The 13,179-nt window shown below is 49.4% G+C and overlaps 1 protein-coding gene across 5 annotated transcripts in view; it reads left to right on the top strand.

Moving 5' to 3' along the window:
- The window catches only part of LOC127004787 (transient receptor potential channel pyrexia-like), a 32,864-nt gene extending 19,685 nt beyond the window's left edge, over nucleotides 1–13,179 (top strand). For all 5 annotated transcript variants that reach the window (XM_050872917.1, XM_050872919.1, XM_050872918.1 and 2 more), the window contains 5 exons: nucleotides 8,458–8,606; nucleotides 8,697–10,375; nucleotides 10,707–10,822; nucleotides 11,552–11,642; nucleotides 12,591–13,179. In XM_050872917.1, the coding sequence (XP_050728874.1) occupies nucleotides 8,483–8,606; nucleotides 8,697–10,375; nucleotides 10,707–10,822; nucleotides 11,552–11,642; nucleotides 12,591–13,094 (2,514 nt within the window). In that variant the 5' untranslated portion in view covers nucleotides 8,458–8,482 and the 3' untranslated portion in view covers nucleotides 13,095–13,179. The remainder of the gene's footprint in view (nucleotides 1–8,457; nucleotides 8,607–8,696; nucleotides 10,376–10,706; nucleotides 10,823–11,551; nucleotides 11,643–12,590) is intronic.

Below are 13,179 nucleotides of genomic sequence, written 5' to 3'. Positions count from 1 at the left end.
ATGTTTCTCAAATTACGGGAGAAGTCACAACGGAAAATTCTCCCTCTGCATTTTCTTTTCTTTATTTTTCCTCCTAGCTTTTCTATTGAGCCCCGGCACGGTAAGATGCCGTTCGTAGAGTCAGTCGGCGGTCTCATGAAGGGCAAATACCGCGCCTAGATACGGTCAAATGCCGTGCGCCAAGTCAATGGAACTCTAGATCAGGGTTTCTCAAAAATTTTCGGCAGTGGACCCCTCCAAGGTAATCTGAGTTCTCGTGCCCCCTCCCCTAAGTTATTACATCTTGGAAAGTAGATAATAGTAAAGATTGTTGTTAGGATCAGCCTTCCTGAGTCCTAACTAAGTCTATATACACCAAGTCAAGTCATACGCAGGTTTGTGGGAGGAGACACGGCCGAGGCGTGGTTTATGCGTGACACTGCTTGGAGCCAAACTAGAGAATGTAGAAACAGGGATTTAGAGAAAACGAGGAAAGGCGGACTAATTTAAATCAATCACTTCATCATGCCCTCCCTCACACCCTACACCGCCGTTTGTAGGCAATGGAATTACAGTCACGCAATAGCACAATAAATTTTTTTTTTTTTCGTCAGTGGCTTGCCTGAACGCGCTGTGAAAGGAGGCGAGAATACACATCCAGAGTGCACATACGGCCCCAACTTTAGTCACCCCTGAACTGGCGGGTATTTTTTTTTTTTTTTTTTAGCTTCAAGTGACGTCATCCCGCTGCTCCGCCCTAAAACCGCCTCCTGCGCGTACCGGTCGCAGTTTTGAAGCAGAGTGACTTGACTTGACTTGGTATATATAGACAGTCCTAACGCGTCCAATACTGGTACCACTACGTACACGAACATGCTCTGACAGTCTGACTCAATTCGTTAGCGCTGCCTTATGTTAACATGTAAGCAGGAAAAAGATATACTGTGTACACACACACACACACACACACACACTTAAAGACATACAGAGAGAGAGAGAGAGAGAGAGAGAGAGAGAGAGAGAGAGAGAGAGAGAGAGAGAGAGAGATGATTCAAAAGGAGGAAACAAGGAAGGAAGGAATAGACAAAAAGAGAATGAAGCATTTTGAGTTTTGAGTTTTGAGTGTAGGTAGGAATAACCCCTTACACAATTACTCCTTAAATGACACTCCTCTAAGCAGGTCTGGGCGTGAGAGAGACTTAGCAGTCCTAGTGAGCGCTGACCTCCGTCCTAGGGCTCAATGCTTCAGGCTAAAAATCGGGCAGAGTACTTGGTTTCATCTCAAGGAGCGTGAGCAATAGGAGCGCTGAAGTCATCCTCAAACTTTACTTAGCACTAGTTAGACCTTATCTCGATTATGCAGCTCAGTTCTGTGGTCCCCCTATTATAAAATGGATATCAAGATGTTAGAATCTGTACAGAGGAGGATGACAAAGATGATTCAGGGGGTGAGAAACTTGCCTTATGAAGACAGGCTGAAGCATTTAAATCTACAATCTCTAGAAAGGCGAAGGTTGCGAGGAGACTTGATCGAAGTTTATAAATGGATGAAGGGATTTAATAAAGGGGATGTCAATAAAATTTTGAGAGTGAAAGAGCCAGGTAGGACGCGTGGCAATGGTTTTAAGTTAGACAAATTCAGATTCAACAAAGACATTGGCAAGAATTGGTTCACCAATAGAGTGGTGGATGAATGGAACAGGCTTGGCAGCCAACAAAATAAGGAAATAGGAGGAGGAGGAAGAGGAGGAGGAGGGAGGTGAAATGACGAAGGAACAGGAAGTTAACAAAACTAGGACACGAAGGAGGAGGAGGAGGAGGAGGAGGAGGAAAAGACAGACAGACAAAAAAGGAAGAGGAGGAGGAGGAGGAAAATATAGACAGACAGAAAAAGGAGGAAAATGGTCCACCAAATGCTACAGTTAGTGCGTGCAGCTTGAATTTGATGAGTCTTGCCCTTCCCTGCATAACGCTGTGTCGGAAAATAATTACATATATATTTTGAAGTTTATATAGAGGCCCGGCCTGCGGTTCAATGACTTATTTATCCTTGGGTTGCTGAGGTACCACTTTTTGGAATGTGTGCGGCAATGCTTCACGCCTAAGAATCTACTGATGACGAGTGCCATTTATATATGCTGCATTCATTAACAACATGTGTATAATTGTATCATGTACGATAAACCTTGACAACAACAAACATCTCAAAACGAGCCACTGTAAAGATGTGAAATACTTAAGCTAACGCAATAAAAAAGGACTTGATAATTGTGTATGTATTATTTTTTATATTTGGGTTACCCCTTGAATGACCAGCCGAAAGGAAAACGATTTGAAGGACAGGGAGTGAGTAATTGCCTTATCTTCCTCCTCTTCTTCCTTTTCCTCCTCCTCCTCCTCTTCCTTTTCTGTCAGTCTTTTCCTCCTCCTCCTCCTCCTCCTTTTCTGTCTGTATTTTCCTCCTCCTCTTCCTCCTCCTCCTCCTCCTTTTCTGTCTGTCTTTTCCTCCTTATCCTCCTCCTCCTTTTCTGTCTGTCTTTTCCTCCTCCTCCTCCTCCTCCTCCTTTTCTGTCTGTCTTTTCCTCCTCCTCCTCCTCCTCCTCCTTTTCTGTCTGTCTTTTCCTCCTCCTCCTCCTCTTCCTTTTCTGTCTGTCTTTTCCTCCTCCTCCTCCTCCTCCTCCTCCTCCTTTTCTGTCTGTCTTTTCCTCCTCCTCCTCCTCCTTTTCTTGCTGTCTTTTCCTCCTCCTCCTCCTCCTCTTCCTTTTCTGTCTGTCTTTTCCTCCTCCTCCTCCTCCTCCTTTTTTGTCTGTCTTTTCCTCCTCCTCCTCCTCCTTTTCTGTCTGTCTTTTCCTCCTCCTCCTCCTCCTCCTTTTCTGTCTGTCTTTTCCTCCTCCTCCTCCTCTTCCTTTTCTGTCTGTCTTGTCCTCATACTCCTCATCCGCCTTTTCTGTCTGTCTTTTACTCCTCCTCCTCCTCCTCCTCCTTTTCTGTCTGTCTTTTCCTCCTCCTCCTCCTCCTCCTCCTTTTCTGTCTGTCTTTTCCTCCTCCTCCTCCTCCTCCTCCTTTTCTGTCTGTCTTTTCCTCCTCCTCCTCCTCCTCCTTTTCTGTCTGTCTTTTCCTCCTCCTCCTCCTCCTCCTTTTCTGTCTGTCTTTTCCTCCTCCTCCTCCTTTTCTGTCTGTCTTTTCCTCCTCCTCCTCATCCTTTTTGCCTGTCTTTTCCTCCTCCTCCTCCTTTTCTGTCTGTCTTTTCCTCCTCCTCCTCCTCCTTTTCTGTCTGTCTTTTCCTCCTCCTCCTCCTCCTCTTCCTTTTCTGTCTGTCTTTTCCTCCTCCTCCTCCTCCTCCTCCTCCTCCTTTTCTGTCTGTCTTTTCCTCCTCCTCCTCCTCCTTTTCTGTCTGTCTTTTCCTCCTCCTCCTCCTCCTCCTTTTCTGTCTGTCTTTTCCTCCTCCTCCTCCTCCTCCTCCTCCTTTTCTGTCTTTCTTTTCCTCCTCCTCCTCCTCCTCATTTGGTGTATTTGTTGTCCTCCTCCTCCTCCTCCTACTTTTCTGTGTGTCTTTCCTTTCCTCCTCCTCCTCCTTTTTTGTCTGTCTTTTCCTCCTCCTCCTCCTCGTACTTTTCTGTCTGTCTTTTCTTCCTCCTCCTCCTCCTCCTTTTCTGTCTGTCTTTTCCTCCTCCTCCTCCTCCTTTTCTGTCTATCTTTTCCTTCTCCTCCTCTTCCTTTTGTCTTTTCCTCCTCCTCCTCTTCCTTTTGTCTTTTCCTCCTCCTCCTCCTCCTCCTTTTCTGTCTGTCTTTTCCTCCTCCTCCTCCTCCTCCTTTTCTGTCTGTCTTTTCCTCCTCCTCCTCCTCCTCCTTTTCTGTCTGTCTTTTCCTCCTCCTCCTCCTCCTCCTCCTCCTTTTCTGTCTGTCTTTTCCTCCTCCTCCTCCTCCTCCTTTTCTGTCTGTCTTTTCCTCCTCCTCCTCCTCCTCCTTTTCTGTCTGTCTTTTCCTCCTCCTCCTCCTTATTTGTCTGTCTGTTCCTCCTCCTCCTCCTCTTCCTTTTCTGTCTGTCTTTTCCTCCTCCTCCTCCTCCTCCTTTTCTGTCTATCTTTTCCTCCTCCTCCTCTTCCTTTTGTCTTTTCCTCCTCATCCTCCTCCTCCTTTTCTGTCTATCTTTTCCTCCTCCTCCTCTTCCTTTTGTCTTTTCCTCCTCCTCCTCCTTCTTTCATCCTCACTTCATATTCCTCCTCCTCCTTCTTCCATCCTCACTTCATCTTCCTCCTCCTCCTCCTCCTTCTTCCTCCACTTCCTCCTCTTTTTTTTTTCCTTGCTAGAGAGAAGGAAGAGAGGAGGAGAAAGAGAGAAGAGAAGGAAAAGAGGTGAAGAGAAGAGGAGGAGGAGAAGGAAGAGAGGAGGAGGAGGATGGAGGGAGCGAGTTTCCTCAAGGTCACAGGATGCTGGTGGTAGTCTTTTTTTTCTTTATTTACGTCAATACCAACAACTATGGCTTATTATTATTATTATTATTATTATTATTTTTCTTGTTTTTCGTTCACATCATCTTCGTCTTTTTATTATATTGCTTTTTGTTGCTATTATTATTATTGTTATTATTATTACTACTACTACTACTACTACTACTACTACTACTACTACTATTACTACTATATATCGTAAAAACAACGCACCGTATCAGTTATGTAATGTAATCTCTCTCTCTCTCTCTCTCTCTCTCTCTCTCTCTCTCTCTCTGCGTAAATAGAACGGAGAAGTTTAATTTCACGTGTGAGAGAGTTTTGAAAGCAAGAGAGAGAGAGAGAGAGAGAGAGAGAGAGAGAGAGAGAGAGAGAGAGTTACAGGGAATGGAGAATGGCACGATTTGGGGAGGATCAAGACAGAGAGGGAGGAGGAGGAGGAGGAGGAGGAGGGAAGAATGGAGGAAGGTGGAGGAAGAATGCCGTGTACGTGTGCTAGCTGTCTCTTCAAGGTCTCTCTCTCTCTCTCTCTCTCTCTCTCTCTCTCTCTGATACCTGTTTTGTATAAATAGAATCGTCACAAAAAACTATAAACAATAAGGAAACAAAAAAATAACAAATGACAGTCGCACAGAGGTATTAGGAAGCGTCAGAGTCGAATATCCTTAGGCGTCTCGGGGTCTCCGTTCGCCTCTTTGAAAAACCTCTCCTAGAAATTGCTGTCGGGCTCGTTATGAACTGTTTTGTGATCCCAGTGATAGTTTGACACGACTTCTGTTTCTTGAACGGGAATACCAACCATGAAAACCCGGATAATTCTCTCTGTGGGCTTGGGAAAACAGGAGTAATGTGACCCTAAAGGCTTGATTATGGGTCTTGAATGGAAAAATCCCCCCTCTCTCTCTCTCTCTCTCTCTCTCTCTCTCTCTCTCTCTCTCTCTCTCTCTCTCTCTCACCTGCGGCTTTCACTCGTTAATTTTTAGCAGGTGTATTTGACAAGGACTTTCCACACACACACACACACACACACACACACACACACACACACACACACACACACACACACACACACACACACACTTGCCTACACACACAAACTTCCCTTTCCCTCTCCCTTCCCTTCCTTCACCCCCCTCCTCCTCCTCCTCCTCCTCTTCCTCCTCCTCCATCTCTCTCCCCTTATCAAAACGAAGGGTATGTAGACATCGCCGTTGCCAATACTAACATCACCTTGCCAATGACTTAATGAAGGAGGGAAAACATTGGTAATAAGAACAACAAAGAGGGGAGAGATATGTCACTGAAGTAATAGGAATATATGAACGTTAGGAGTCTGCAAGAGGTCGGTAGGTCTATACAAGGCAGCTCCTGTGAACCTAACCTAACCTAACCTAACCTAACCTAACCTAACCTAACCCAACCTAACCTAACCTAACCTAACCTAACCTAACCTAACCTAACCTAACCTAACCTAACCCAACCTAACCTAACCTAACCTAACCTAACGTAACCTAACGTAACCTAACCTAACCTAACCTAACGTAACCTAACCTAACCTAACCTAACCTAACCTAACCCAACCTAACCTAACCTAACCTAACCTAACCTAACCTAACCTCACTATCCATGAATTTAGTTAACCTCTCTCTCTCTCTCCTATTATTAAATGTATCTATAGTATTAAAACTCACACCATAAGAACGTAAGGAGTCTGCAAGAGGTTATAGGTCTACACAAGGCAGCTCCTGTGAACCTAACCTAACCCCACCTAACCTCACTAGCCATGAATTTATCTAAACAATTTTTTTAATGTGCCTATCGTATGAAAGAGAGAAAAAAAGAGATTAGTTAAAGAGAATAATAAGATAAAAGAAGGAAAGGATTAACCGTGAAATAATGAAGGAGAAAGAAATTAGTTAAAGGATTGAACGGAAGACGAAAAGGAATAAAGGAAAAAGGGAAGAAAAAAAGACTTAGCAAAATGAAAGGAAATTAAGAAGGAAATGTTGAAGAAAGAAAAGAATAAAAAAAGGGTAACAGGAATAAATTTAAGACGGAGAAGAAAGAAAAAGAAGGAAGGAAAAAAAAGAAGATTGAGAAAATGAAAACAAATTACGAAGGAAATGAAGAAAGGAAAAAAAGAAGAAAAAAAATTAATTGATAACCTGAAAACAAACTGAGGAAAGGGAACATGAATTTTACGACCTTCTCCTCCTCCTCCTCCTCCTCCTCTTCCTCCTCCTCCTCCTCCTTGGTGTCTTCCCACGGTGTTAATCTCTGTATCCTTCGGTCCCAGCTTCTTCTTCTTCTTCTTCTTCTTCTTCTTCTTCTTCTTCTTCTTCTTCTTCCCTTTCTCGACCTCTTCCTCTCCTATGTTATCTTCTTTTCCTTCCTCTCGTGTCTCTTTCCTCTTCTCTTCCTCTTCTCTCCTCTTTCCTCTCTTCTCTTCTTTCCTCTCTTCCTTTCCTTATATTTTGTCTTCTCTATCTTCGTCTTTTCTTCCTTTCCTCCTCTTCTCTTTCTGTCTTCCTTCCTCTTCTACTTCTTCTCTCCTTTCCTTTCCTCTCCTATCCTCTTTTTTTCCTTCTTTTCTCTCTTGTCTTTCCTCTTTCTTCTCTTCTCCTTCTCTTCCCTCTTTCTCTCCTCTCCTTTTACATTCTTCTCTTCTCCTCCTCTTCTCTCCTCTCCTCCTCCTCCTCCTCCTCCTCCTCCAATCTTCTTCTCTCGCTTCAAAGGACACAAAATAGGGGAAAGAGGAGGAGGAAAAGGAGGAGGAGGAGGAGGAGGAGGAGGAGGGGAGGTATGACATCCGGGTCAGATTAGTTCACCTGCAAGCCTTCCTCCTCCTCCTCCTCCTCCTCCTCCTCCTCCTCCTCCTCTTCCTCCTCCTCCTCCTCAGGTAAAAAAAAAAAGCTTATTACGGAACGCATCACGCACAGGTAACGAGAGGGAAAGAATTACACTTGAGTTTTTATTTTATTATATTTTATTTGATTTCTTTATTTTTCTGTTGTTTTTGTTGTTGTTGTTGTTACCTGTGGAATTTTTATTATTCTATTTTCATTTATTCACTTATTTTATTTTGTTCACGTCTCTCTCTCTCTCTCTCTCTCTCTCTCTCTCTCTCTCTCTCCCTTTTTATGAGAGAGAGAGAGAGAGAGAGAGAGAGAGAGAGAGAGAGAGAGAGAGAGAGAGAGAGAGAGAGAGAGAGAGAGAGAGAGAGAGAGATATCAGTGTTACCAATCAGAAACGCAGCCACTTAACCTTATTTCGAAGAGAGAGAGAGAGAGAGAGAGAGAGAGAGAGAGAGAGAGAGAGAGAGAGAGAGAGAGAGAGAGAGAGAGACTGACACTTCCGCCCGATAAAAGACTGTTCTCCTTGGCACTCTTAACCTACGCACGCACACACACGCACACACACACACACACACACACACACACATAAGGGTATTTAGAGAGGGAAATTCCAAGTGAGGAGTGGCATGTGTGTGTGTGTGTGTGTGTGTGTGTGTGTGTGTGTGTGTGTGTGTAATTGTTTTCGTTGTAACAGTGAGAAGCGTGGAATAAAATTAATATATTGAGAGAGAGAGAGAGAGAGAGAGAGAGAGAGAGAGAGAGAGAGAGAGAGAGAGAGAGAGAGAGAGAGAGAGAAGATGAGGAAAAAGGGGGTCAGGAGGGAAAGAGAGAGAAGTAAGAGGGGAACGGATAGATAAGAGAGAAGAGGGAGAAGGGAAGGAGGAAGGGGAAGAAATGGAAAGGGAATGGGGACGGAGCAAGGAGAGAAGGGGAGGGCAGAGTGAGGGGGGGGAATAGGTGATGGGAAGGGAGGCGCAGGGAAGGGTACGTGATGTGATGGGAATGCGAAGGCTGGTGCGATTCCCTTCCTTATACGGCCAAGACGAAGGGAGGCCGGCCAGTGACGCTGTGGCGGTGGTGGTGGTGGTGAAGGTGACAGCAGGAGGACTGGCGGTGGTGGTTTTGTGCCTGAGCAACACTAACAACCCCCCTCCCCTCCTTCTCCGCCGCAGGCCCAGGCGGGGTCGTGTTGGCGCCATGACGCCCCAGCGAGGACCGCGCTGCGCTCCTGAGGCCGCCCCCCCCCGACCCGAAGATTCGCCGCCCCCCGAGGACGCCGCCGCCAGGCTGCTGCCCCGCCCCCCAAACATGCCCGCCTCAGGTGAGTGTGTTTGTCACAGTGTGTGTGTGTGTGTGTGTGTGTGTGTGTGGCCGCGGCGCCGTGCCATAACCACCTGCTTGGTGCCCGCAGAGAGCCTGGCCGCGGGGTCCCGCATGGTGCGGGTGGCCACGGAGCCGGACGTCGAGGACCCCGCCGCCGTGTGTTCCTGGGACAGCGACGCCGCGCGGCTACTCAAGATGGTGGACACGGAGAACCTGGAGGGGCTGCAGGCGCTGCTGGGGTCCGGCATCCACGTGAACGGCCACGGCGGTACCTTCCACGAAACGGCGCTGCACCGCGCGGCGCAGGTGCGCTGGGCGGCGGGCGTGCGTTTCCTGCTGGCCGCCGGTGCTTCCGTGTATGCCAAGAACCAGTTCGGGCAGACGCCGCTGCACTACGCCGCCGCCTCCAAGTCCACGACGTGCATCCAGCTGCTGCTGGAGAACCGCCGCCCAGGCGTGGTGGACCACCGCGACATGCGCGGCCACACGCCGCTCCACGACGCCGCCGCCGCCGGCTGCGTCCACGCCCTCTCGTTGCTGCTGAAGGCCGGCGCGCTGGTGCGGGCCAAGGACGGCACGGGCTCCACGCCGCTCCACAAGGCGGCGCGCGCGCGCTCGGTGCCGTGCATGGTGGCGTTGCTCAACGCCGGCGCCGACATGGCCGCGGCGGACGACAACGGCGAGACGGTGCTGGCCTACACGTTGCACTACATGCCGGGCCTCATGGACACCGTGTTCGACGAGTGTCTGGTCACCAACTCGCACAAGATCAACACCAAGACGCTGGAGGTCACCATGAACTTCCTGCCGCTGTGCTGCGGCTCGGACAAGAACCAGGTGCAGAACCTGCAGTCCTTCGTGGACCTGGGCCACGCCAAGCTGCTGAGCCACCCGCTGTGCGAGACCTTCCTGCTGCTCAAGTGGATGAACGTGCGCCGCCTCTTCCTCATCGAGGTCATCCTCTACCTGTTCTTCGCCGTGCTCACCACCGTGCTCACCTTCAACAAGTTCGTCTGGAACGACTCCGCCACCGACACCGCCGCCGCCACCAACACCACCGCCGTCATCGGCGACACCGCCCTCACCAACGACACCGAAGCGGCGGCGGCGGTGGCGACGGGGGAGGAGGAGGCGGTGGCGCCCAGCGAGAAGGGCTTTGATTCCCTGCCTCACAGCGCCAACCAGACGATGCGGGTGCTGGTGATGGTGTACCAGGTGCTGATCATCCTGCAGCAGGTGCTGTCGCTATTGCAGAACAAGCTGCAATGGTTCCGCTCGCTGTCCGGCGTGCTGCACGTGGTGATCACGGTGCTGGTGGCCGCCGTGGTGCTGCCCGCCGACGCCCGCGTGTGGCAGCAGCACCTGGCCTCCTGGCTCATGCTCCTGCTGTGGACGGAGTGCATGCTGCTCATCGGCCGCTTCCCGAACTGCGGCGTCTATGTGGTCATGTTCACGCGCGTGGCCAAGGTGTTCCTGCGCATCTTCCTCATGTACTTCTGCCTGCTGCTGGCCTTCACCGCCGCCTTCTACGTGGCGCTCAACGTCCAGCAGGGCGGCGGCCAGCAGGACCCCGTGCTGGCCAGCCCCATCCTCACCTTCGTCAAGACGCTCACCATGATGATCGGCGAGCTGGACTTCAGCACGGAGTTCGTGGAGGGACTCTCCAAGCTGTACTTCACCGGCCACGCCATCTTCCTCTTCTTCATCATCCTCGTCTCCATCATCCTCTCCAACCTGCTCGTGGCTCTGGCGGTCAGCGACGTGCAGGTGCAGACACACTCCTCCTCCTCCTCCTCCTCCTCCTCTTCCTTTGCTGTCCTTCATCTTCCACCTTTGATTAGATAGTTGGTGTAGCTTGTCACAAACAGCCTCGTAAGGGCCATCAGGTCGGCTGTTCTTTGTTCTTCCTTTGTGTTCCCCTCCTCCTCCTCCTCCTCCTCTTCTTGGTGTAGGCGATGTCAATGTAAGCTGAGTAACATCTTAACCTCGCCCTCTTCCTCTTCTTTGTATGTAGACTTGTTGGCGTCATGCTGCCTCACTCAAATGCAAATCCTCCTCCTCCTCCTCCTCCTCCACTAACGCCGCCGTCCCCCCGCAGAGCCTCCGCAACTCGGCCCACCTGGAGCGCCTCATCAAGCAGACGGAGTTGGTCTTCCACATGGAGAAGAATATTTCCACCGCGTCCTTCATCGCCTCCCACGTCAGGGTGTCCAAGTGAGTGGGGGGGAAGGGGGGAGAGGGAGGGGGGAGGTGTAAGAGTGTGTGTGTGTGTGTGTGTGTGTGTGTGTGTGTGCATAATAGCTCTCCTCTTCTCCTCTCACTCCCTTTCCTCCTCCTCATCCATTTCTTCTTCTTCCTCTTCCTCCTTCTCTTTCTGCTAAATCGCCTCCTCCTCCTTCTCCCCTTCCTCCTCCTCCTCTTCTTCTCCCATCAACTATTACCCATTTTGCATAACCCCCTCCTCTTCCTCCTCCTCCTTCTTTTTCCTCCTTTTCTCCTTCTTTTTCCTTTATCTAACTGTCCTCCTCCTCCTCCTCCTCCTCCTCCTCCTCTTCTTCCTTCAACTATTACGCATGTTGCATAATCCCCTCCTCTTCCTCCTCCTCCTCCTCCTTCTTCTTCCTTTTTCTCCTTCTCCTCTTATCTAACTGTCCTCCTCCTCCTCCTCCTCCTCCTCCTCCTTCTTCTTTTTCCTCCTTTTCTCCTTCTCCTTCCTTTATCTAACTTTCTTCCTCCTCCTCCTCCTCCTCCTCCTACTCTCCCATTCCACCCATTCTACATAACCCCTCTCTTCCTCCTTCTCCTTCTCCTCCTCCTCTTCCTCCTCCTCCTACCCCTACTCTCCCATTCTACCCATTCTGCATAACCCCTCTCTTCCTCCTCCTCCTTCTCCTCCTCCTCCTGCTCCCCCTGCTAACCCTTCCTACCCTTCTCCCCCCCAAGACTGAGCGCCGTCCTGATGAAGGTGGCTCTGGTCTGCACCTACGACTGCTATAACACCCGCGTTTTCTACCTGCCAAACAGCCCCCTCAAGGTAGGCTCCTGGGACGGTGTTCTTAGGCGAGGAGGTAAAGAGGTTGACAGACAGATAGACGGGTAGATGAATAGATAGGTAGACAGAGCGATAGAGAGACAGGAGGATAGACAGGACAGAGAAAGGGAAAGGAAAAAAAGAGATACAGGGATGGATGTAAAGAAAGAAGGAAAGAAAAGATAGTAGAGTTAGATAGATAGATAGATTGATAGATAGATAGGCTCCCCCATCCCCCCTTTTCATATCCCCAACCCAACTCAACCATACGCTCCCCACCCCAACCTAACCCAACCATACCACCACTTCAACCATGCCCTTCCCATATACCCCTTTCCAACAGAGCAACAAGATAGATAGATAGATAGATAGACTCCCCCCATCCCCCCTTTTCATATCCCCAACCCAACTCAACCATACCCAACCTAACCCAACCATACCACCACTAAAACCATTCCCTTCCTATATACCCCTTTCCAAGAGACCAACAAGATAGATAGATAGATAGATAGATAGACTCCCCCCATCCCCCCTTTTCATATCCCCAACCCAACTCAACCATACCCAACCTAACCCAACCATACCACCACTTAAACCATTTCCTTCCTATATACCCCTTGCCAATAGAGCAACAAAATAGATAGATAGATAGATAGATAGATAGATAGATAGACTCCCCCCATCCCCCTTTTTCATATCCCCAACCCAACTCAACCATACGCTCCCCACCCCAACCTAACCCAACCATACCACCACTTAAACCATTCCCTTCCCATATACCCCTTTCCCACAGAGCAACAAGATAGATAGATAGATAGATAGATAGATAGACTCCCCCCATCCCCCCTTTTCATATCCCCAACCTAACCCAACCATACGCTCCCCACCCCAACCTAACCCAACCATACCACCACTTCAACCATTCCCTTCCCATATACCCCTTTCTCACAGAGCAACAAGCTATTCATCGTCAAGAACAAGAACGTCAAGGAAACCAGCGTGCCATCCTACCTCCTCGCGAATGTCAACCGATGCTTAAGGGGTCGAGAGGCGGACCAGCAGACCACGGGCGGGGGAGACATCAAGCTGGGGAAGAGCATGCGATCAGCGAGGCGGGGGAGCAGGATACGCCGGGGGGATTACCAGCGGAGTGAGGAGAACAATGACGAGTTTAAGGCGGGGCTGAAGGAACTGGAAGAGATTGTCGGCGACCGCATGGAGGAAGTTCGAGAGACATACACGGGCCTTCAGAAACAGATGCGGGATTTGGAGGAGAAATTGAACCGCATTACGAGCCTCCTAACGAAAGATGGCGGCGCCGGCGATGATAGTGTTAGTGTTAGGGGTGAGGGAAGGGACAGCGGTAGAGGTGGTGGTGGTGGTAGTAGAAGGGGGAGCGGTCACTCAAAAGTTGTTGGTCCAAATTTAAGTTTACCGCCGAATGCTGTTGGTTGAGAGAGAGAGAGAGAGAGAGAGAGAGAGAGAGAGAGAGAGAGAGAGAGAGAGAGAGAGAGAGAGAGAGAGAGAGAGAGACACACAC

The sequence above is a fragment of the Eriocheir sinensis genome, chromosome 29 (assembly GCF_024679095.1).
Source record: "Eriocheir sinensis breed Jianghai 21 chromosome 29, ASM2467909v1, whole genome shotgun sequence".
Taxonomy (NCBI): Eukaryota; Metazoa; Arthropoda; class Malacostraca; order Decapoda; family Varunidae; genus Eriocheir; species Eriocheir sinensis.
The sequence above is the reverse complement of the archived record's forward strand: the minus strand, read 5'-3'. Positions and strand labels throughout refer to the sequence as shown.